Source organism: Diorhabda sublineata, chromosome 4, assembly GCF_026230105.1.
Source record: "Diorhabda sublineata isolate icDioSubl1.1 chromosome 4, icDioSubl1.1, whole genome shotgun sequence".
In the NCBI taxonomy this organism is placed as follows: domain Eukaryota; kingdom Metazoa; phylum Arthropoda; class Insecta; order Coleoptera; family Chrysomelidae; genus Diorhabda; species Diorhabda sublineata.
In genome coordinates, this window is record NC_079477.1 from 6,478,325 (window position 1) to 6,503,213 (window position 24,889).

The following is a 24,889-nucleotide window of genomic DNA, read 5'->3' on the forward strand; positions in this document are numbered from 1 at the left end:
ATCAACCGTTTTGCAACCTTTGTTTCAAAACAGTTGCATCCTGGGTGGTCGGCCTTATTTATGACTAACATTATATTCAATAGAAGTATGTACGGCATATAACTTACCATTACGATAGGTTTTTGCACAAGAAGGGTCTTAACTGAATATTTTCATTCTATAATATGATGAAACGAAAGTTTTTTACAAATCTTTAGATTAAAATTATAGTCTACAATTCTTTCTTACAATACAATTGTTATCACTGGCTCAAGATAACATTTAATTAAACATTTATCTTCCCTTTTTATTAGTCACAACATATTTTGATTCAGTCATTAGAAATAAATACATTGACAGTGTGTGATAATCATATCTCTTGTAAATATGTTTTTTATTTAGTTGAAGAATCCAATATAATAAAGTAGCTCTCTTTAAAGATCTGTTGAGTGTAGTTTTGCTTTTCATATTTTTTACAATGGCAAACTTCTTTCCTGTGATAATGTACGGATCTGTACTATCTCTGAATTTGTACTCTCTAATATATTTTATGGAATTGGGATATAAAATGAAAAAAAGTGGTAGGGAAAAAGAGTTTGGTGAAGACATAGCAGACTTTGCTGGATTTGAATTCTGTTTTTTCACTTTATGGAATTTTGTGAGTATTTAACATTTATAAATGAAGTTATTATCCAGAAAAATATTTTCAAACCATAGAGAACTCTAGTAGTAAAACACAGTTGAATAGTTTTTTACACAGTGGTGTAATATTTATGATTTAGTTGACATGAGTTTTATTTCTTAAACAATGAAATTTATATTCCAATAAGAAGTACTTTAATACACATAAGAATCAATTTAATGGGATTTCATCTATATTATGTACACTTTTTTTTCTATTCAAGAAGTGTCAAACTTTTTTTATATTGAAACATTTATAAAAATTTGATCTTCTATTTATTCATTGTTTAGTTACATAATTGAACAATTTCTTCAGTACTTTAGTTGAAGTTCTCACAAGATAATTTATAGTTTCAGAACCATAAATTCAATAAATTTGAGTATAATATTAATTTTTTTACTAATTTCTTGGGTTCATAGGTTGTTTGGATGAAAAGAAATAATCAAACACCGATTAAATTTCAAATTTTTACCTAATTACAAATAACTTAACGTTTCGCTCCTTCTTTGGGAGCATTTAGAAAAGAATAATTACTATATGATGATTAAAATATTTGTATATAGATAAAAACATATTAGTAGATTCCTTAAAATCATTAATAAAAACATAATATTGAAATCAATGTGATTAAAATTTCAACCGATTTCATATTTTATATCAGGTAGATTGAAATAAACTAATCAATCAATTTATGGTAAATTTTTATACCTTGCCTATCATTCACAGAAAACCTCTCTTGTTTTATGTGTATCATTCCTTCGATTAATAATTTTTGATGGCTTGTGTTTTGAACTAAGATTTTTGTTTTTTTTTAAATCAAATTGATGATTTTCTTTCATTTTTTTTCATGTTTGTGTAAATCAGTTGATGCATTTTTGGTGTATTTGTGACTATGTATTCTGTTCACCAAGTATTGCGTAGTCATTCCTATATCATTTTTTGGACAATTAAACTATGGTATGGAGTATATTATAATATTGGTGATAATGTGTTACGTGATTTATGACTTATATTGATGTTATGATTTGATAAAATGTATTTCAGTTTACAAACATATTTCGTGTAGTGTTATCGTTTTAAAAATTTACGGTGGTGGAAGTGATTGTTACTTTACAAGTAGAAGGTTGTATAATGGCTGTAAGTACGAAGAGAAAACGTATTGTGTGCACAATTGAACAGAAAATAAGTGTTTTACAAAGACTGGACAAAGGTGAGTCAGCTGCTAAATTAGCCTCTGAAATGGGTGTTGGTGTAACAACCATTAAAGACTGGAAAAAAAACCGAAAAGATCTTGAAGCTTATTCAATAACGGTAGAAAATGAACATACGATTAAAACTAGAAAAGCGTTAAAGGAACCAAAACTTGAACTTTTAGATGATGCTGTATGGGTTTGGTTTTGCCAGGAAAGACGTAAAGGAACTCCACTTTCAGGACCCATCATAAAAGAAAAAGCAATTCAGTTGCACAAAAAATTTGGCTGTGAAGAAACTGAGTTCACAGCAAGGTTGGCTTTGGCGATGGAAAAATCGTCACGGCGTTAGACAAGTTGTTATTTCAGGAGAAAAACTTTCAGCCGATGATGATGCTGCTAAAGAGTTCGTGTAAAAGTTCGAAAAATTTGTGTCTGAAAATAAGCTTGTAGCAGGTCAACTCTTCAACATTGATGTGTCAGGACTAAATTATAAAATGCTCCCACAAAAAACACTTGCTTCAGTGTATGAAACTGTATCAGGAACAAAACTGAACAAAGACAGGCTGATCTTTGCCACATGTAGCAATGCCAGTGGTGATCTCAAAATGTACAAATTTGTATCATCTGTGGAAAAGTATTTAAAGTTAAAACCCCAAGTCACCCATCTGAGTCTGAACTTCAACATGGTGATATTAAAGCTATGTTTTTGCCCCCCATGTGACTCCATTGGTACAACCTATGGACCAGGGTGTTATCGAGTCTTTCAAAAGAATCTACAGGAGAAAATATGTCAGTGCTTTGTTAGAGAAAACAGAAGAGGTTTGTGATCTTTTTGAAGCAATGAAAAGCCTAAACATTAAAGCTGGGAAGAAGTCAAGACAACCACTCCACAAAAATAATGGGAGAAGGTTTGTCCGAGACTATCCCAGACACCAGAAACTCCAGACATTTCCGAGTCAGACACGGCGCAATTAGTCCGTGATCTGAAATCTCTTCAAAGTGATATCCATTTTTTGATGAGCAGATCATTGACCTCATCCTGTAACAAGCTTCTGCTGAAGAAGAAAAAGAGGAAGACGAAAAGATCAGCCGATCTGCAGCAAAGGATGCCTTCGACATTACCCTAAAGTACTTGTAACAACAAATCACAGCTACAGCTATGGACATTATGTGGGCAAAGAAGTGGCGTGATGCAGCGGCCAAATAAAGGTTTAAGAGATTGAAACAAAAAAATATTTCTGATTTTTTAAAGTTGTAGCGTCATTTTAACATGTTTCATTGTTTACTTACACACGTTTTTATTCTTGCATCCTTGTTTGTTTTAGTGCACTGTATAGTCCTTTGGTTGTACATACATAATATTTTTTATTTAATACATACATCGTTTATATCGCTACAAATGGCTTAATTCATTTTCCCCTGATTATCCGATCTTTTTAGCGTTCCGATCGTCATCTGGTCCCTTTGGTAACGGATAATCGAGGTGCTACTGTAATACTATTTGAAAGGCAATAGTCCAACCAATATTAAAGTTGAATTAGATTCTCTTCTGGGTGAGACTGCTTTTTCTTTATCAACAGTAAAATATTAGGTAGCATAGTTTAAACGAGGCCAAACGACCTTTGAAGACTAGAATCGCAGTGGTCGATGAAATTATGTGACGACTCCAGAAAATCCACAGAGTACTGGATGATCGACGATTGAAAGTGCGTGAGCTAGCTGGCTTAGTAGGCATTTCAAAAAGTGCGGTACATCGCATATTAACTGAAAATTTGGGCATAAGAAAGATGTGCACAAGATGGTTGCCTCGTTTGCGCACAATGGAACACAAACAACGTCGTGAAGATGTTTCCATCTGTTCCCGCACTTGTAAAAATGACTCGGTGGTCAAAGATTTTCCAATGTCTGCTGTCAATGGCTATTTTGAGGAGCTTGATGACTCTTATTATGAATAGTATCGAACTTATTGAATGGGAGAGGTATATGAGCACTTCGTAAAAATGTGCTATTATACGTATGTTTTTCTTGGCTTGGATTTATTTATGTAGTTGGATTTATATTGTTGTTATTGTATAATTCATGTACGTTGTCGGATGATTCTATTTATTTGATTATTGTTTAAAATATGTTTGAGCTTTTTTATAACTTTGTGGTGATATTTAGGAGAAGTTAATTTTTAAGCTCTATATGTTAATCCTATAACGACGCTGATTTTCTGTGATATGTGATGGAAGTTATAATTCAGATATCTTCCAGCCCATGTTTCTTTTGTATGTAGTTTAGTTTTTATTTTATTTTTGATTTTGGAATGATATTCATAAAACATGATAAGTTTTCTGTGAATGATAAGCAAGATATAAAAAACCTCAGCCAAATTTACCATAAATTTATTAATTAGTTTATTTCAATTTACCTGATATAATATAGTTTTTAAGAAATTTACTATGACGTTTTTATCTATATACAAATTTTTAAGTTCTCATATAGTAATCAATGATGAACGTTCTGGTCGTCCAATTGAGGTCAGAAAACATCAAAATATCCACAAATTCGTTATATCTAATCCTAAAGTGAAATAGCGTGAGATAGCGGAGGCCGTAACGATATTAGAACGCAATGTATTCACAATTATGCATGAACATTTGACCGCGAGAAAGCGTTTTTCAAAATGGGTGCCACGTTTACTCACAGTCACAGTCGAACAAAGCGATGATGATTCGGAGCAGTGTTTAGCCATGTTTACACGTAATTAATCAGATTTTTTGCATCGATATGTGGCAATGGACGAAACATGGATCCATTACTTCACTCCGGAATCAAAACGATCATCTTCCGAGTGGACTGCAGCCGGTGAACTACGTCCGAAGCGTCCAAAGGCAGAACAATTAATTAGCAAGGTTATGGCCTCAGTACTTTAGAATGCGCATGCGTTTGAATGCAAAAATCAAGGAAAAACGGCCTCATATGTCGAAAAAAAGGGCACTATTTCACCAAGACAATACACGCAAGTCGATGGCAACGATGGTTAAATTCAACGAATCACATTTCGAATTGCTTCCTCATCCCAGTGACTACTGGCTATTCGCGATCTCAAAAAAAAATTGGCCCGCTAGAAATTGAGCTCAAATGAAGGATTGCAAGAAACACGACATCGAGAAGTTAGAGAAGCGTTTGAATGATTATATTGTTCTTGAATGAGATTACATTGATGAATAAAATCGATTTTTCGCAAAATATATTATTTTCTTAGTTAGTCACACGATTTATTGAGTGATGTGTTAATTAAAAATTAGTTAACACATAGATCAAATAATTCCAAAAGCAGTTTTCTACATGTTTATTCGCTGTCTGGAACTATCTGACATAACGTTACATCATTTTTTTAAGTAGAAAGTTTTACCTTTCGACATTTTATTATTTTCTTTACTTAAGAGCATACTTTCTTGTTAACCTTTATTTATCAAAATTTCACTATTCGATTTCTATTTTATGTTTTATCTGCATTTTTACATATGGTGCAAGACAGTATTGAGGATTTATTTTTTATATTCAGTTCACCCAATTCGTAACAAGTAGTTCCAATTGTTTGTCCAGTTTTACTATTTTATTTATATTTTCTCTACATATATTTTCGTCTACTTCATCAATAATCTGCATTGAACTTTCTTCGGCACTATTTAAATACTTGCTTTAAATGTATCGGCAATTGTACAAAGTCTTCTTTTACTTTTTAGTATATCTTGAAATCAATATTCATACAATTCAAAAATTAGAAACACAAATTGAATAAAGTAATTTAATTTTATAAGAACACAATTGACACAATGTGCGATAGTAAGCGAAATTGATTCTGAACTGTCAAATTTTAAATTTCGCAGCTCAGAAATAATACGAGGGGAATCCCCGCATTGTATGGGACAGGGAAACACGTGTTATAAGAGGGACGTGAAATCGCGTTGCATGAGAATGCATTATAAAGGCCGCTTGAAATGATGCAAGACATTGCATGCAATTTATCGCAAGATTAATACTCGTATATTGCAGAGATGAATATTGCATTTTATTTAATTTTTGTAGTGTGATAGACAGAAAATAGTATTGATCAAAATCTTAACCTCAAATTTCATTCAACATTTTGTGCTTAGGTTAATAATGAGAATGAAGTTAAGTTTTATGAAAGTCAACTGATCTGTTGAGCCAAAAGTAACTAGATTTCTCCCTAGAATTGCAACTTGCACGCAATAAAATGACACCAAACCGATACAGTTGCAAGTGTGAGATCTTGCATGAAACAATCAGCTGAATTTCATCTGCGCATGCTTTTGATCAAGAAATATTGCGTCTTGCATTGTACGCTGTCTTGCACAAATAAATTCGTGCTGCTATATTAAGTTATATATAAAGTAAAAAAGAAATTAATGTATTGTTTCTGTATTGGAACAATTTTTTGGTACATTGCGCCTAATGTTTTAGATAAACTTTATTTTTATTGCAATTACGAGTATAATTGATTTTGTCGAACCTTCTTATATATTTTATAAAGAAATTCATCTCATAATTTTTTTTTATTATTTGCTTTCTTAAGCCCCCGTCTCCCAGAGCCTATGGCCCTGTATTTTTTGTACGTATATAGGGACTATATGAATAATTCTTAATCAAACACTCTGTATATCTCGTATCTGTAATCTGTTATAATATAATAAACAGAAAATTTATTTTATTGTTTTGTATTTGATTGATGATTTTGAAAATAGTTTTCTAGGGTAATATGATGTGACTAACTCATATTTTATATTTACAATCTATCTGATTCATATTGATAATTGGATAACTTGTTTTAGATTTTCCAGATATTGTTCATGATAGTTGCTATTATGGATGAGGTTTCCAAACTAATGAAATTCTCTTTAATCACTCAAAAAAGATTAGGCAAAACTAGAGCTGTTATGTATAATACCATACTCTTTCCGTCAACTTTAATGGTTATGTCAATATTCTGGATATTATGGCATACAGATCGAGAATTGGTATTTCCTGAAATACTTGATTTATTTTTCCCTTCATGGCTGAATCATATGTTACATACCTTTATAGTTTTGCCAATTATTATAGAATTAATCTTACCCAAGAAGTATAATTTTGTTAAATTTGAAAAATCGGCAGTTGTATTAACTGCAATATTTATGTTTTATCAAATTTTGTAAGTATTACCTTTATTAGTAAGAGTAACTGAAAGATATTTGTATGGGTTTCCTAAAATTAGTCTTAGAATGTAAATTTGTATATGAATGCAGAACTAGATTTATCAATAGCCCCTGGCCTAGAGGTGCCAATTGGATAGAAGCTTTATCCTCTGCGTAACATATCTGCATGTTGCGTTCTCTGCTAAATCTAGCATCTTTAGGTCTCAGTTGGGGCGACAGTGCCCCAAAAAGGACTCCTGTTGATACTTTCAGCGGATCTTCTCTGGTTGTAGTTTTTGAGTAGTGTGTGTTTGCCTCAACTGCGCACCATGAAGATTTCAGTTTTTTCAAGTTATTTTGAGATATATGAATTTACTAACGAAGTCCCCTTAATCCTTAATCCTAAAGCGTAGAATCCAATGGTAAAAAGAAACCGCCTGCTATAATAAAAAGTTCTAAAAGCAAACATCAAAGGCGAAGGGATCGAAAAGACCAACCCAGAAGAATTGTATGCTTAAGAAATGTATCGAGGATTGAAATTCATAGTTCATAGGAGTGGGCGGCCGTTGAAGTCGTTCAGCACATATGCCTTCAGCTAGGCCCGTCGTATCCCACTTGAAGTCCGATCTCATTTGAGACAGGCGCTTTGGCTTGAACCCTTTGATGTCGTTAGGCAGGTTGTGGGGTTTGCCCAGGCGTTTAAACCACACTCGTGTTAGTGCAGGGCACTCACAGATAACGTGGTCTGCAGTTTTTTCCTGTTCCATGCACCAGCGGCACTACGGATAATCCGTAATGACCATGGTGCGAAGGTGACGTCTTAGATGGCAGTGTCCAGTTAGAAGTCCGGTCACTAGTTTGATTTTGCGCCTATTTAGCTGGAGCGATTGTTTTGTAATAGACTACCAAAATAAATTGTTTTATGACTATAAAACGCAAAAATATCATTAGCCACATTAAAGTTAATAAATAAGTATTTCCAAAGCTGTTTATTTTTCAATAACATTTTTAGTTTAACTCGCTTCTTTCTTTGAATTTAGCTTACAACAGAAACATTTTTTTTTAATTTTTAGATATTTTTCAATATATTTCTGCCACGGTGTGTGGCTGTATGCAGTCTATAAGGTTTTTACTTGGCCGCAAAGAATTATGTTTACTGCTTGTCAGTTCGTGATGGTGCTATCGTATCAAAAACTTGGAATAATGTTACAAAATTGCAAAAAACCTTCGCTGCGACAGAAATTTAAATAATTTTCTAGAATTGTGGAATAAAAATTTATTTATGTTTTATTTTTGTGGGTATATATTTTTATATAACAAATCGTTTCTTATTATTTGCCAAAAGACCTAACAAACCAATAGTAGGACCTAATTATCTCGCCACCAACATTTTTGTCTTATATTAATGTGACTGTGAAGAATCATAAATCTATCTACTTACTATTGTATTCGTATTGTAAACTGACCGTCCTCAATGTCTTCATAAGCGGTTCCATATGTCCCTTAGACACTTGAAGTTCTCTTAACTTATCAAATTACTTATTTTATTAATGTGCTCTATTAACATTTTTATGTTAGTTGAGACTGCACTGTATCTCAGCTATTATTGAAGATATAGACATTCTGTTTTTGCGACCCTGTATCACTCTTTTATAAAACTTTTAAAGCTGCAAATAGAAAGATTCCAACTATTTTCGTTCCTGAATTACCAATGCGAAATCAAAAATGTTCACTTTTGGAGAATGCTAACAAGTTGAAGCGTGTTAACCTTCACGCCTTTATCTTTGTTTGAACCTTACAGTTTTCTATTGCTTTACGTGAGGTTATTAAATAATGTAAAGAAAATGTGGTAGGAAAGTATTATGTACAAATTTTTAGGCATGACTGCCTTTGTAATCAGCGATAAGAAAAATATAAACACAGGGAAAATACATTAAAATGTATTTTAAGAGAAATAGACATTGGAGGTCTTACTACAACTGATATAAAGATTAAAATCAAGAACTATGTACAAAAAACAACATTCGCTAGTCTGTGAATCTTTAAAAAGTGGAATGGGAACAGAGGATATTTATGTTCCAAGTTTGGTATAAACAGGAATCTCCTGTTACGTCAAAGTTATTTGCCACTTTAACTTTAGCAAAAGTACTTAACTGTATCTTGTTTTTTTTTACCCCGAACTTTCCCCAGGAGCTCATTAAATTTTTCTTGTTTTCAAATGGTTTCCAAATTCTTCATTATCCTCTACGCTAGTTCCTTTAACAAGCCTTTTGATGCTCTCAATTGATTTCTTCTATTACCTCACTCGTTGCGATTTTTTTCTCAAGTTACATAATAGTTATTTATGTAACAAGTGAGTAAAGTAACCTTTTTTTTTCACGAGTAGGACGGCAATTCCTACGAGTGGAAAAAAGTATTACTTTACATTGTTTCAATAAAATTGCTATTATTTTTACACATTTACTAACCACTAAATTCGACGATAGTGCCGAAAGTGATTGATTAACTTTTAGTACACGTGTGAACTTAATCTGATTCAACTCGTGTTCAACTTTGGTTGATCAACTTAATTCGGTCAACAAAATTCGTCTCGTAAAAACGCGCCTTTAATGAGTATTGAGAATCACTACACTGCACTGATTTTAAATTCTAGTAGCAAGTGAAACTTTTAAAACGATACATGTTTATTGTACGTCGTAGAAATAACTAGTCACCTAGTTCATATAACAATGACCTAAGAACTATGAAAATTAATTATGCCATTTCTAGTTTTGCATAATAACCGTGATAAGTTTTAGTGGCAACTTTGGTTTTTACTAAACATGTCGAGAATTTTGCCTCTTTTGAGTTATACTTTTATTCTTGTTTTGTACGGATTTTCTTTCGTTCTTTTAAGAACAAATCATCGTGATTTAAAATTAAATGAACAAGCGATGAAGATAATTGATCAGATGAGAAAATATGAATGGTTTTTTTTTACGGTTTGGATCTTTGTAAGTAAAATGTAAAGCTATATAATTGGAACACATATTGCATTTACTACGGCTATTTTTATGTCTTTTATGTAAAATATATTATGTTTACAATAATTAATTAAATTGAGAAAGTCACTAATTTAAAATAAAAACAGCAAAATGGTGAACAAATTATAATCGACTACTTTGATTAAAAAATAAGCTCGTGAATGTAGTTTAGAGTGAATTGTTGGAATTTCAAGTGTCATTTGATTGCGTTGTTTCTGACATAGATGAACTACGTTCCACATGGTTTCCGATTGTAATGCCATTATTTATATTGAAGTGCTTCGTAACGTTCAACTAACCTCACTTATAAGAACTGTAAATTTCGTAGAATCATAGAATTCTGTCTTTTTTTTAAAGAATGATTGTGTGAGAAATTTAAATGTTACACATTCTGACTATATAAATCTGAATAAATTATAATTTAAAAATAAGAACACGATTACAGCAATAATTAATTATTGATTAGAACTGTTAGATTTATGGATAAAAGTGACGGTGTATTATACGAGGCATATTTTTTAAGTAAGTACTGTTTTGCAATTCCGCCGCCGTAACCCCAATGTCGGCGTTTCGAACATGCGCGCTGGTTACCTACATCTCTTGTGTACGCACTGACGCCATTACAGTCTGATTCTTCATTGTGTACGTTGTTTACTGAGTGTTTAAGATGCCTCCGACAATCGTGAGTCCCGTTGATTGCGAAGTACGGGCTGTTATACGATTTCTTAGTGCTAAAGGCGTAAAACCGATGGATATTCATCGTGAGATCTGTGACAAAACATTATGAGTGATGGAATTGTAAGGAAATGGGTGAGAGCATTTAATGTGCATGATGAAGAACGGAGTGAGCGTCCTTCGGTCGTTAATGAAGATTTGGTGCAGAAAGTGGACGAAATTGTGTTCACTTTGGGTTCCAAAAATTTTAATGGATTTGCACAAAAACCAACGTTTAGGCAGTGCATTCACTTTCCTTGAGCGGTACCACAATGAAGGTGAAGATTTTTTAGATCAAACAAAAACAACAATCCATGGAATGGTGACATTCATCATCGCCCAAAAAAGTGAAGTTTAAGCAAACAATTTCTGCCCGGAAAATCATATGCACAGTTTTTTGGGACAGAAAAGGAATATTGCTAGTGGAGTTTCGGCCTCGTAATGCAGCGTCTTATTGTGAGACATTGAACAATCTGCGTCGTGCAATCCAGTACAAAAGACGTGGCAAATTGAGTAAGGGTATCGTTTTGCTGCATGACAATGCCCGTCCACATGTGGCTAATCGGACCAAAGATCTCATCAAATCTTTTCAATGGGAAACTCTAGATCATCCTCCCTACAGCTCTGATCTGGCGCCCAGTGACTACCATTTGTTCCTGCACTTGAGGAAACACCTGGGCGGTCAGCGTCTTTAAGACGATAACGAAGTCAAAACAGTTGTGATACAGTGGTTAACAAGTCAGGTGGCAGAATTTTATGAGGAGGGTATTCAAAAACTGGTGCCACGTTATGACAATTGCCTCAATATTCACGGAAATTATGTAGAAAAGTAGATTAAGGTAGAGGCATTCATGTAAAAATAAAATTATTGCGATATCTTTGCACTTTTTCTAATTCCAAAACGATATTTACTTAAAAAATATGCCTCGTATTAGCACTTTCACTGTGGATGTCATTTTTGGGGAATACCCCTGTCACCTGTTTTTTGTTTGAATTTTTCATATAGACATGTTTAATGATTCTAATAGTATAATGTTTATTTATTGTAAAAGAAAACTCCAGAATTGTTGACAATTTTTATTAGAATAGCAAATAACAATAATTATATATATATTTATATATATATATATATATATATATATATATATATATATATATATATAATTATATATAATTATTATTTTGTAAGTATTATGTATTACTTTGTATTTCAATTATTTTAACGTTAGCATTTGCAAATATAATGATTTTAATTGTTATTTGTGGGAATTATCCAATTTACATTTATATGAATTCAATTATTACAAACTCTTCCAGGAATATCTGCACAGAAAAAAGCAAATTATTTGAGTAACCCTTTCACCATAATACCCTTACAGGTATTAGACATTTTTAGCAAATGTGCTAAGAAAATTGATCTATGTCTCTTTTCTATTCGAAACTATAGAATTAGGTTATGAACCACCCTTTACAGTTATCTTTTTCAACCCTCTTCTTTGTTTCATTAGTTCATTACCCGTTTGTTACTTCACTGTTAGGAAAAAACCATAATAACTTCCATAACAAATTATTGACTTACTTTGAATCACCATATTTTATATTTATTGCAGTTTATTATGTAAATGAAATGACAACAAAGTATCGTTCCTGTTTATTTATAATTATATACACACATATACTTTAAACACTAATAACCTAATTATTACAATAAAAAAATCGACAAATATTTATACCTATTTACAGTAAAATTAAACAAATTACACCTAATTATTTTTAAAAAAGAAAACTATTCACACTGAAAGTATTTAAACTAATTATCTAATTATTAAAAAATCGAAAACTATTTACAATGGATATTTAAACAAATTAACATAATTACTTAAAAAACTAACCTAACGACTTCAGAAAAACGAAAACTATTTACAGTGAAGCTAGTCCTAAATTATTTGGAAACCGTTTTTGTCATGAAACGTCAGAAAACACTCTTTCTCCTGACATACTCCAGGACATTTTTCGCAGTCAGGGCAGTACCAAGTAGTTTTTTTGTGGTAACTCTTACATCTTAGTTGCTTTCGTCGTGGATGGTTACCAATTAGGGGTGGCTGGGTGGCATAATGGCTACTATTGATGAACATAGGACTCCTTGGACGGACGAAAGGCCTACAAGCAGACGTCGACGCGACCGGTGATGCCATTTTGGTTTTTTTTTGAAATCCTACAAAAAAAGTAAAACAACAAATGAAATAAGTAGTATTTTTCGGAGGTACAATTTATGGAGGGTTTCCGACATATCGAATTAAATTATTGATAATCAAATAAGTTCTTTACATTATTATTTATTTTATTGTTTTAAGGAAATGTTATAAGAAAATTTTTAAATTATAGAAGTAAATGTAATATATCACAACCGCGGTTGTGATATCCGAAGATGAGGATAATCTGCAAAAACTGCTACACAGATTTGAAACAGTTGCAGGAAAATTCAATATGATCATATCGACACAAAAGACACAATCCTTGACAATAGCGAGAGAACCAAGAAGATGCAAACTGACAAGTTATAATAAAAGTGTAGAGCAGGTTATGTCTTTTAAATATTTAGGAGTTAACATCAAGAGCAATAGGAACTTGAAACAACGTAAAAACGCAAACAACAGCAGCATCTAGGATATCAGGATTCCTTCGAACCGTGATATGGAGGAATAAATTTTTAAGTATCGAAAGCAAAACACGGATATATAAAACTTGTGTCAGACCAGTAATGACATACGCCATAGAAACTAGAGCGGAGACTGCAACTACTAAGCGGATTCTTAGAACCACCGAGATGAAGACATTACGCTTAATCACAGAGAAAACACTAAGAGACAGAATAAGGAGCAATGAAATTAGAAGAATGTGTGACGTTTCGGATATAGTGAGATGGCCCAGAACTAGAAGAAGAGCATGAAGAGATCATGCCAATAGAATGGACGACGATCGACTGACGAAAATCGCAAAGGAAGAGAGACCCAATACAAGTTGACCGCCTGGAAGACCACCAAAGCGCTGGTATGAGAGCTGGTCCAAGGAGTCACAACTTAGGCTGTCTCTTTGAAAACACAAGACATAGTCTTAAAATAAGAAGAAGAAGAAGAAGAGAAATGTAATATAGTTAAATGTATTAAAATATTTTACTACATTAAATTTGATAAATAAAAAGCAAAAATTACCAGGTGACTCCCAAGAATCTATATTGAACGCTGATTTTTACAAAATATCCCTCGCTGTTATCGAAATCTGCAAAAAAAATTCAATTTAGTGAATAGTATTTAAATATATTAAATTATGAAATATTTATCCGTTGTATAATAAATTAAACGTACTTATAAACAAATTATTTAAGGAAAACTTTAAAAATTCATAAAAAATCACCCAGCTGGACGATTCGGAAACGAAACACACTGTTATACTGAATGCAACTGTCACTACCTGAAGTTGTAAAAGTGAATCCCCTCCTTCCGTAAGGACACCCGTAAGCGGGTAGCGTCGCTGCTGTCCTTCTGTAAGAACACCCGCAACGATAGTGTTAGTATGAATAAAATAGAGTTTACGGAAATGTGTCTTTAACACCATCAAGGATCAGAGAGAACTTCCTGCTTACGACTATATTGCTACAGTTGTCCTACAGTTTAAACTTTCTTCACTCTCCATCACTAATAATAATATTACATTCCTTTTAATTAAACACAAAATGGATTTTTTTGAACGAATATCAAGAAATAAAAGTGTGACAGTTTTTCGGAGAAACGAATTGACATGAGAAAGAAAGCGTTTACAGTCCACTATTTTGATAAAACAATTCTATAATTGCGTTATAAAATTATACGTGACGGCACTTTTTTTAACGCAAAAGCGTGAGAAAATGAACCTCTAGGGTACTTTTTTTCACGCTAGTAGCAAGTGAAACTTTTAACCTTCCGTTAGTCGCTTGTATATCCAGGATATACGTGTTATATCCATTTGCAGTTTTTTCGAAAACGAATAATGTTAGGATTGCTGTATGCAGCGTATTCTTAGGTCAATGTGTCTCCAATCATTTCCTAGAACAACATTAGCAAACATCCTTTTGTTCCATTGTTATGGCCATAAAACCCAAATGACGGCGGTCATGTACCTGCTCGATACACAGCGACCATCGATGTTACATTTCTGAGTGATTCACTTGTTTTGTAGACTTTGTGCGTGTAAGGCGTTTTGTGTTCAGAAAATCGATTGTAAAATTGTTTTTTCAATAATGAGTGCAAAAAAAGTGTTTGATTTTTCGAAACCGGAAAATGTCGAAGAACTCCAACGATTAATGTTTGAGGAAAATAATGAATCTAGTGTCGATGTCGCCGACGATGCTTTTGATGAATCTGATGAATCAGATTCAGAGGGTCGGGTCGAAACAAGATCCATTGATTCAGACACCGAACATGAAATTACTGACAACGAAGAGGAAGATGAAGCTACGGAAGAGGTTGATAATTATTTTGTTGGTAAGTACACTAATGTTCAAATAATTTTTTTTGCTAATTTGAAAAAAATTAGGTAAAGATGGTACACAATGGAACAAAACACCTCCTAAAATCTCAAAAATGCGTCCCCATAATATTCTAATGAGATTACCTGGTGTGGTTGGAAATGATGCAAAAAACGCCAAAACGCAGCTAGAATGTTGGAATTTATTTTTCACGGACTCCATTTTAGATTTATTAGTAAAATATAATAATCAACACATAGATAATGTACGTGAGAGATTTGCTAGGGAAAGAAATTGCAGACCTACACACAAAGCTGAAATTAGAGGAGTTATAGGGGTATTATATTTGCTGGGTGTATTCATAGGAGCTCATCAACGACTTGGCGATTTCTGGGCCACTGACGGTTTAGGAATAAACATTTTTCGGATGACAATGTCTGAAAAACGCTTTAGGTTTTTGATAAGGTCTCTAATATTTGACAACAGAGAAACCAGAGCAACGCGGCGTCAAGTGGATAAATTGGCCCCTGTGAGAGAGCTTTTTACTGTTTTCATTGAAAACTGCCAAAAACTTTATCATCTAGGCCAAAATGTGACGATCGATGAAATGTTGCCAGGTTTTCGAGGTAGATATTCATTTAGACAATATATTCCATCAAAACCAAACAAGTATGGCATAAAAATATTTTGTCTTAGTGATGCCAAATTATATTACACCGCCAATATGGAGATATATTGTGGACTACAACCTGAATACGAGCAACTTCGGATCAGAGCCCAAATTGAAAATCTTCCCATGGACTTGAAAACCTTGCTACAAAAATATAAGCTTCAAGAACCTGAACCAGAAACGTCGAGGGCACCAAAACGACAACGTTGTCGGCCATGCTATCAGCAGCAGAATAAGAAAACATCATTCAGTTCTTATCATTGTCAAAAATGCGAGAATGTACTGTGTTTGAAAAAACATTCAAAGATTATTTGCAAAAGTTGTTTAGATACTTTGTTGTAAATTCAAATATTATAAGCATTAAACATTTTTGTTCACGTGTTTGCAATTTATTCTTATCTTCTACCATTATTTGCTTCTATTAACATCCATACAATTAAATAATTACACTTGTCATAATTAATTTCCACTTTTTCAAAATTGCCTGCAAGTAAATATTGCTACTAGAATATTAAAGAAGCTTAGAGCACAAGAAACCGCGCGCCTAGTGAAAGATTTAAATATTAGTAACTAGTATTTTCATGTTGATCTAAGAGCTATGAAAATTAATTGTGCTATTTCTAGTTTTGCTTAATAACCGTCATCAGTTTCAGTGATAAGTTTGGTTTTTTCTAAACATGTCGAGAATTCTGCTTCTTTTCTGTTACACTCCAATTCTTGTTTTATACGTAATTTCATTCGTCATTTTTAAAACAATTCATTGTGATTTAGAACTAAATGAACAAGTGATGATGATAATCGGTCATTTGAGAAAATATGAATGGTTTTTTTTAACGATTTGGGTCTTTGTAAGTAAAATCTAAATTTATATAATTTCAACACATATTGCATTTACTACTGCTATTTTTATGTCTTTTATGCAAAATATGTGATATTCACAATAAGTAATGAAATGAAGTAAGTCATTAATTTAAAATAAAAACAGCAAAATGGTGAACAAACTATAATTTTCAATTCTCAATAGAATAATAGTATATTATATTATAAGGATTAAAAGGGCATATTTTTTACGAGCAATATTTGCAGTTGCGAGGCGGAGCGCAGCGCAGCCTAGTGAATGCAAAATTGCAAATCAAAATAGGCACTTTTAGTCCGTATGATATATACTATTTTTTCTCCAACCAAGTCACAATTAAAATAAAGTTAGTTTTATTCAAAAATCGTTAATAATTTGGTAATAAATTTGAACACCTATTAATTATAACAGCGACTATTCACAATACTTCCTTCCAAACAACATGTGCGTCGTACGAACTTTGTAGCTATATTAGAATCTGAGATATAGATCTTTGAATGTAGAAAAATTGCCAAAAACCTACAAAAATCCATAACTCCACATTGAATGTCCGCGCCTACCTCCTCTCCAACTCAACCGATCCAAGTGTTCAAAAACTCAAAAGAAGGAAGGTTTTTAGCGAGTGTTCTTAAACCAAAACGAAGTCTCTATCTTGAATAGAACCTGAGATATCGAGGATAGAACGTGTGTATGTGAAAAACTCCCATAAGTAATGTACAGGGGGAAATCGCATTTGAGTATAACTTGAGACAGGTGAAAATTAGATGAAATTCGATGGTTGATGGCTGCATCAATACCTTTTATTGAAAAAAAAAAAAATTAAGCAAATCGGTTGGGTAGAACGCCTGAACGGACTCGGAATGGAAATCATCAATTTTTTTAATATATAAGATAGCAAGTCGGTAGTCATGGTTATCTGGTATTGTTGGTAAATATCGATTGTCAAGTAGACATACTAATCATAGTTTTCTTAGTAGTTTTTACGCTGCTTTCAAAATGAATCCCGAACACGATGAAATTATATAGTGTCCCAATTAGTTTGTTTTACTAAGTTTGTAAGAGACAATATTTTTCCTCAAATTTCAATTAGAGAGCTCAAATGCAATTACTTTTAGTCCTAGGATTAAAAGTAGCGTTTTTAATCCTAGGATTAAAAGTGTTGCTAAGCAACGAGCAAATTTTTGTACGATAAGAGAATTGATGGCTTTTGCACCTGAAAATAATACAAAAATGTCAACATTTTTTGATAGTGTATGTTTTCATAGTAAAGTACATTGAAGAATAAATTAACTACTTGGATTAAAAAATAAGCTCATGAATGTAGTTTAGAGTGAATTGTTGGAATTTCAAGAGTCATTTGATTGCGTTGTTTCTGACATAGATGAACCCCATATATGTAATACGCCTATACGGACAGTTAGTATGGAAAAAATACGTCCCTACGTTACGGTGGCGACAATATTCATTTTCTCTCTCGTTCGAGACACTTTATCTATACTACGCATGCTTGAGAATGCGCAGAACCGAGCTGGAACCTCGGAGGATAGAGAAATCGTTGCCATTCTGTCTTCCATAGTCGGAACAGCTTCCACTTATAGAAACTGTTCATATAGAAGTATTACATGGTTTCCGATTGTAATGCCATTATTTATATTGAAGTGCTTTGTAATGTTTAACTAACCTCACTTTTTAGAACTGTAAATTTTGTAGAATCATAGAATTCTGTCTTTTTTTTAAAGAATGATTGTGTGAGAAATTTAAGTGTTACACATTCTGACAATAGAAATCTGAATAATTTGAAATATGAACACGATATTAGCAATAATCAAATTGAAAAGAAATAATTTTTGGCGTAAGAATAAAATTATTGATGATTACCAGTTCTAGAGTCTATTCATCGAAGAAAAATAGTAAACCAAAACATATTCACGCGTAGTGTACGTGATAAGGGTTGAATACGCCAATACCGAGCATGTAACAGGACCGCACTTAAGAAATATTTTGCGGTTTTATACAGCGGATTAATAATATAAATTATGAATAATTATTATGCACAATTATTATAAAAATATACAATGTAAACGTAAAGTATTAGTAATAGTGAATTTTTTCTTTTTTTAATATAGCTTATTACACACCGAAAGATAATATGTATATTGAAACATTGAAATAAAATCTTCATTTTCTACCTCAATAAACACATTTATAATAAAAGGCTCAACTTGCACATCAATGACAATGTCTATGTTCCATATTTTGGTTTCAACCTTGAACACTTGTACAGGGTGCGGCAGCATAACTTCCTTTTTTCAAAAGTTAATAAAACTTATTGTATGAATCAGAAAATTTTTATTCGTTTTTTATAATACAGGCACATACATAAAGTTTTGTTTTACTGAGTTTTGAAGATCAAATCAGTTAGGTGACGTCCCCCATTCTCCATACACTGAGTAAACCGATTTCTGGCGTTTGTCATGACTCTTGCCAGCATAGCAGGCGTTATGTTGGCAATTTCTTCCTGGATGTTCGACTTCAAATCTTGTAGGGTCCTTGGACGGTTCACATACACACGGGATTTCAAAAAACCCCATAGGAAATAATCACAAGGGGTCAAATCGGGAGAGTGGGCTGGCCACTCCAAATCGCCCCTAATTGAGATAAGGCGCTCTGGGAAGTGTTCCCTCAAAACAGCCATCGATGTTCTTGAAGTGTGTGCCGTTGCTCCGTCTTGCTGGAACCAAGTGTCCCCTAAGTCCAACTCATCTAGCCGTGGGAAAAAAAATTCCTGTAACATGTTTACATACCGGTGCGAATTCACTGTCACTGTGACTTCATTTTCCTCAAAGAACCAGGGCCCAATAATTCCACGTGAGTAAATTGCACACCACACTGTGACTTTAGGTGAATGCAAAGGCCGTTGATGCAATTGTCGAGGATTGGTATCAGCCCAGTAGCGCATGTTTTGTTTGTTTACGGATCCACACAAATGAAAATGGGCTTCATCACTAAAAAAAACAATAGCGTCCTCAGGAACGACTTCCAGAAAAACCTCACACGCGTTCCTCCGAGAATTGAAGTCACGTTCAGAAAGTTCCTGCACAATTGCCATCTTGTATGGATGAAAATGAAGATCATCATGAAGTATTCTCCTCACAGAACGATCGGAAAGTCCAAGGGCAGACGCATGTTTGCGCGCAGAACGCCGTGGTGATCGCAACACTGAAGTTCTAACTAACTCAATGTTCTCCGGTGATCTAATGGGCCGAGGGACTCCAGTTCTTCGTCTTGTCACCCTTGCAGTTTGTCTGAACGTAGTGACCCACGTAACAATTGATTTCCGGTCCGGGACAGGGGCCAAGGGGGCTAAATTAAAGCGATTCCGAAAGGCGCGCTGGGTTGCGATCACAGAACATCCGCTCGAAAAGTAAACCTCAACGGCAAACGCACGCTCCTCACTGTTTCAACGCATGATGGCGACTGAACTGTGCCGGGACAAGACTTTATAGTCCCCCCTCTCGAACGAGACCACTAGCACTCCGTTACGACATCTACCGACTAAATGGCGAACTTTTTAAAAAAGGAAGTTATGCTGCCGCACCCTGTAGAAGATACTCCCGAAATATTTGCCGTTTTGGAAATAACGTCAGTCTTGTAATAATTTCTTTGCTTTTCATTTTTATAAATATTCACAATCATTTGTTTTTATCTAGCGTTAAAATAAAGCTTTTAAGTTCGCTTATTAGGCGGAGTATAGCTTATGTCAAAAACATCATGCCACTGACTTGTACCAATAATGGTGCCGCGTTGCGTTTCGCCCGGGGTTCATGTGCTGATCACGCGCTGATCATTGTTTTAGTTCACTATTTTTTTTTGACAAATAGACGTTATGACTTTTTGTGGCTCTCTTATGTAAATGACTGAAAGATAAATTCAGTACGTGTCTTTAGTGATAGCTTAAGGCCCTTTTTACACATACACGAAAATTAAATCGTTAAGCCGATATTTATTTTATAACACACTACATGATAGACAACCGGATCGTGATGTCACGGCCATCATATTGTTATAGTTTACTTTCAAAACAAAGTTTATGAGTGTTTATATTCTATTCTATTATAGATATTCAAAAAGTTGTTAATTAGTTTAGTGCTGTATAAGTTGGTGATGTGTTTTGTGCCAGAAGGTATTTTTTTGCAAAATTTATGAAAGAAAATACCAAAAAATCACAAATCTCTAAACATATATACGATCATAAACGCAGTTACGACTTTTTTTTGAAAGTAATCCCGACCTGCCCTAACAATAGCAGTGTGTAACGTCAACACTCATGTCCATTAAAATGAAATAATAATTGAATGAATACACAGAAACCTTGTGTATGTGAAGGTTATCGCATTACGCAATATACAATCATCGTAACGTAAAAAACTTGAGATAAGCTGAAGCTATTAGTGAACCGTCATGGAAATCACGTGTGTGAAAAGGACCTAACTAGTAAAGCTTCTGCGCCTGACTAATAGATATGGATTCGATTCCTATGAATTACAGTAAGAAAGCCGTGAAAATTTGATGAAAACCAGGAAATAATAAACTAAAAATCAAAAGCCGCTACATATAATTCGAGTTGCAAATAAAGAACCTTCTTATTCGATTGTTCAATTTATATTTATTCAAATAAAAAAAATAATTTCTCATGTTTAATATAGATTCAAGAAATTGTTATAATGAATATTTTATCTTTCGTAATTACTTATAACTATTAAAAAATTGATATATGATGATATACATAAAATTTTAATAAAGATAAGTTGACAACTAAATGTACTGCGGAATTAAACTTCATATTCATCTTATGATTTGATGACGTTAAGACCTTTATTCGGTTTGACCCAACATTTTAATCAAAATTCTGTAGGTTATCTTGAACGCGATACAAACAGAAGCGGTAATTATGAAAGAACTTGTGGTAAACATGAACCGGTTTGTGATATGACTAAAAAATATTACTGTCTGTATTGAGTTGTCCAAAATGAGTTTTATTCAACGATTTCTAACTCTAATAATATACGTAGTTGTACTTTGTATTGAACTTTATGTTTACGTTGGAGTGAAAGAAATGTTTGAAGCCATGCGATTATACAGAGGGCAACTACCTGTTGAGCTGACATATGTTCGCGATTATACATTATGTTGGGCTACTGTTTGGAATTTTGTGAGTAAATTAAACAAGTTTAGCGAATTTATAGAAATTCGAATGATTTTTATTTTATAATAGTGTGACTATTAATAAAAAGCGTGAGGTCCATTGAAGTATATTTTATGTTCATAGTTACTGATATGTAAGTAGAGTCTTTATTAAATAATCTAAGAACTGATATTAAAATGATTTCTTTTATTAATCACACTACCCCTTTATGTAGAGGGTGTTTAAAACAAGGTGATCCCATCTCTAGAATAAATAGAAAACGTAAAAAAATATTTGAGTTTTGCTCAATAGAAAAATTTCGTAAAACCATCCGTATTCAAGATGAAGGCGTTGAAGAAAATATACATTTTTTACCATTTTGCCATAACTACTGACAACATTGTATTGAAATTTTATACGAATATGTTTTGAAAGCTGATACATCCAATGAATTTGTTTTATGCCTGACTCACAGAGGACGTTAATTACACGGTTCGTACCAAGTAGTATTGAACATAACTTTTTCGATATTAGATTTATTAAGCAAAATTTCAAGTGGACTTAAACATCATCCAATTTTACACCAAAAAGGTACTCTTGATAAAACTCGATACTGTGTACTGTTTTCGAAATATTTTGATTTGAAAATTATGAAGTAATAACCGATGCTGGTATGAAGTAATGATAAAACTATTAATTATTATTATTATTAATTAGTAAGCATATGTGCATTGAAAATTGTTTGTCGCGTAAATGAGATCCCATAGATAAGACGCATACATAAAAAATTGCGCCTGAGGGCTTCTTTAACGTTTTACAAAAATCAAGTCTAATCAGTACAGCATCTTGTTTTTCAAAGTTAAATAAATATGGGCACTGAGCTATTGGAGGCCTAAGTATGAAACAAACAACAATTTGATGATCATGTATTGCGGTTCTGGGACTCAAACTGTTGTTTGTTTCATTCTAAGGCTCCCAATAGCTGAGAACCCATAAATATTTAATTTTGAATTTTAGACGGCAATAGCATTTTCTCTGAGTTTCTCTTGGAAAATTGTCAATCATTGATAGTTATGATGTTGAGTCAATAATTTGTTAAACCTTATTTGTTATATTATTATTAACCTTAGGCGAGTGTTTAGGAAGCTCTAATGGAGCTGTTACGCGTTATGCAGAAAAGTTTCGTCGAAGAATCTTACCAAGTAAAAATACATTTAGAGCCATTAAACCGTTTTAGAGTGGATGGTAAAAAATTTCAATAGAATTTTCGAAAATCGTAAACATTGTGTATAATTTTTTTACTTAGCAAACCCCAATTATTTTTCAGTTTTCTATCTATGATCCTTGTTTGTGTCTCATCTTTACCTATAGTAATCATGGCGTCGACTTAAAAAAAAGCCAGATTTAAGCAATCATTTTTTATGTGCAAACTAAATAAGTATACATTTTAGAAATATTAATGTGTAGTCGGAACTGACATTGTTAAATTTATTATTTTATACTTTTTAGTTACTTCACTTTTTATTATTAAAGTAATATAATTTGATACAAAAGGAAACTTGCCCATTTCATAATACGATTTTTCGGTGTTTGTTGATATTTACTTTGTTTTTTTCAATAAATATTAATTCTCAGGTATCATTGATAATTTCTGGTATTTTTATAACTAAAAATTATAGTTTCCAATATCCTAAACTTTTTTTATAAAATAAAAATTTGTCTCTATCACGAATGGATTTTTTAGTTGATATCTACATTGGTTGTTCCCTAAATTTTTGTTTCTCAGGTGTAGTTAATAATTTGTGGTATTTTTTTAACTAAAACTCATAGTTTTCAATATCTCAAACTTATTTTCCACAAAAAATCTTGCCTTCTTCACGAATTGATTTTTTCATTATTTGTTGATGTTTACATTGTTTTTTCAATGAATTTTTCATTCTCAGGTATGGCTAATAATTGACATAGTCTATTAAAAAACTACGTGGCAAATTGTATTATGCTGCAACCTTGTAACACATTTATTTTGACTAATATTAAAAAATTTTTATATATTGTTGTAATTGACAACAAACATTATTCAGGGTCACGATCCGGATAAACTCTGTTCTAACAAAAATCTTTCGTTTTTTTTAAATTTAAATATATTTAGATAAAGTATTTACAAATACATGTAATTATCTGGTGGACTTTGTTTTTCAAAATATGTACGTGACAAAATGACTTTCTTATCGAAATAATATTTTGAAATTGCAACTAATTTTAAATAAAATAATATAAATCTAATATATAATATATGCAGCTAAATAAAACTCATTGGAATATATTTATATAATATGTAAGGTTATGTACATTGATCGGAAAAAATTATCGTGTTTTGAAAATCGGATATTTTTAATTAGAAATTCAATATTTATCGTTGGTGCAAAAGTTTCGTTAATACTTTATAACTAACATCATTATTATATACTGTACTAACACATTTTCAAAATTGGACTTCTTGAAAGTAGTTAGTCCCTTCTATTGAAATGTTTAGAGGTACATACGAAATCAGTTATAACTCCCAAAATATAAAACTTCCCATACTAATTTATATTATTTAGAACGATCTCATCACCTCTGATAGAACATAAATATTAAACTAAATTTATACGCCAACGATGTTTCAATTGAATATTATTGTGACCAAATGCTAAACTATGTTGTGATCAGCGATAAATTTGATTTACCAGTTATCAATTGTTGAAGGAATATCCCTTTCAACAGTAAAGACTAATATAAAACAACTCTTCTGCATCAATACACTTTTGCCATCAAGATTTCCATCCGGTATAGACTCCCTGGAAAGCGTCAACGGGGATGTCCTTCAGCGACCTCGTCGTAATGACTTCAATGTTGTCCAT

At 32.6% G+C, this 24,889-nt stretch overlaps 2 protein-coding genes and 1 long non-coding RNA gene across 6 annotated transcripts in view; 2 read left to right on the plus strand and 1 right to left on the minus strand.

The window, feature by feature from the left end:
- LOC130442355 (androgen-dependent TFPI-regulating protein-like) overlaps positions 1 to 24,889 on the plus strand; it is a 30,552-nt gene that overhangs the window by 2,156 nt on the left and 3,507 nt on the right. Inside the window, exon 1 of one of the 4 annotated variants that reach the window (XM_056776395.1) lies at positions 9,554 to 10,030. The exons of 1 other annotated variant lie outside the window; for it this stretch is intronic. In XM_056776395.1, coding sequence (XP_056632373.1) covers positions 9,860 to 10,030 — 171 coding nt within the window. In that variant the 5' untranslated portion in view covers positions 9,554 to 9,859. Of the gene's footprint in view, positions 1 to 9,553; positions 10,031 to 16,444; positions 16,797 to 21,650; positions 22,017 to 24,889 lie in introns of those variants that run through there. 2 more of the 4 variants (XM_056776396.1, XM_056776394.1) reach the window with 2 other exon arrangements.
- On the plus strand, positions 32 to 8,358 carry LOC130442356 (androgen-dependent TFPI-regulating protein-like). Its single transcript, XM_056776398.1, has 3 exons — positions 32 to 637; positions 6,696 to 7,054; positions 8,111 to 8,358. The coding sequence occupies exons 1-3, from the start codon at positions 458 to 460 to the stop codon at positions 8,286 to 8,288; spliced, it is 717 nt and encodes a 238-aa protein (XP_056632376.1). The 5' UTR covers positions 32 to 457; the 3' UTR covers positions 8,289 to 8,358.
- LOC130442358 (uncharacterized) lies at positions 8,403 to 9,749 on the minus strand. Its single transcript, XR_008909761.1, has 3 exons — positions 9,506 to 9,749; positions 9,192 to 9,434; positions 8,403 to 8,704 (listed from the first exon to the last, which is right to left on the minus strand). It is a non-coding gene; the product is annotated as an uncharacterized LOC130442358 (long non-coding RNA).

Bases quoted from the DNA above. Each gene is read 5' to 3' on its own strand.
- LOC130442356 (XM_056776398.1), top strand. From the start codon at position 458: ATGGCAAACTTCTTTCCTGTGATAATGTACGGATCTGTACTATCTCTG. The intron at 638-6,695 runs GTGAGTATTTAA...AACTTGTTTTAG, and splicing joins TTTTCACTTTATGGAATTTT to ATTTTCCAGATATTGTTCAT. The intron at 7,055-8,110 runs GTAAGTATTACC...TTTAATTTTTAG, and splicing joins TTTATGTTTTATCAAATTTT to ATATTTTTCAATATATTTCT.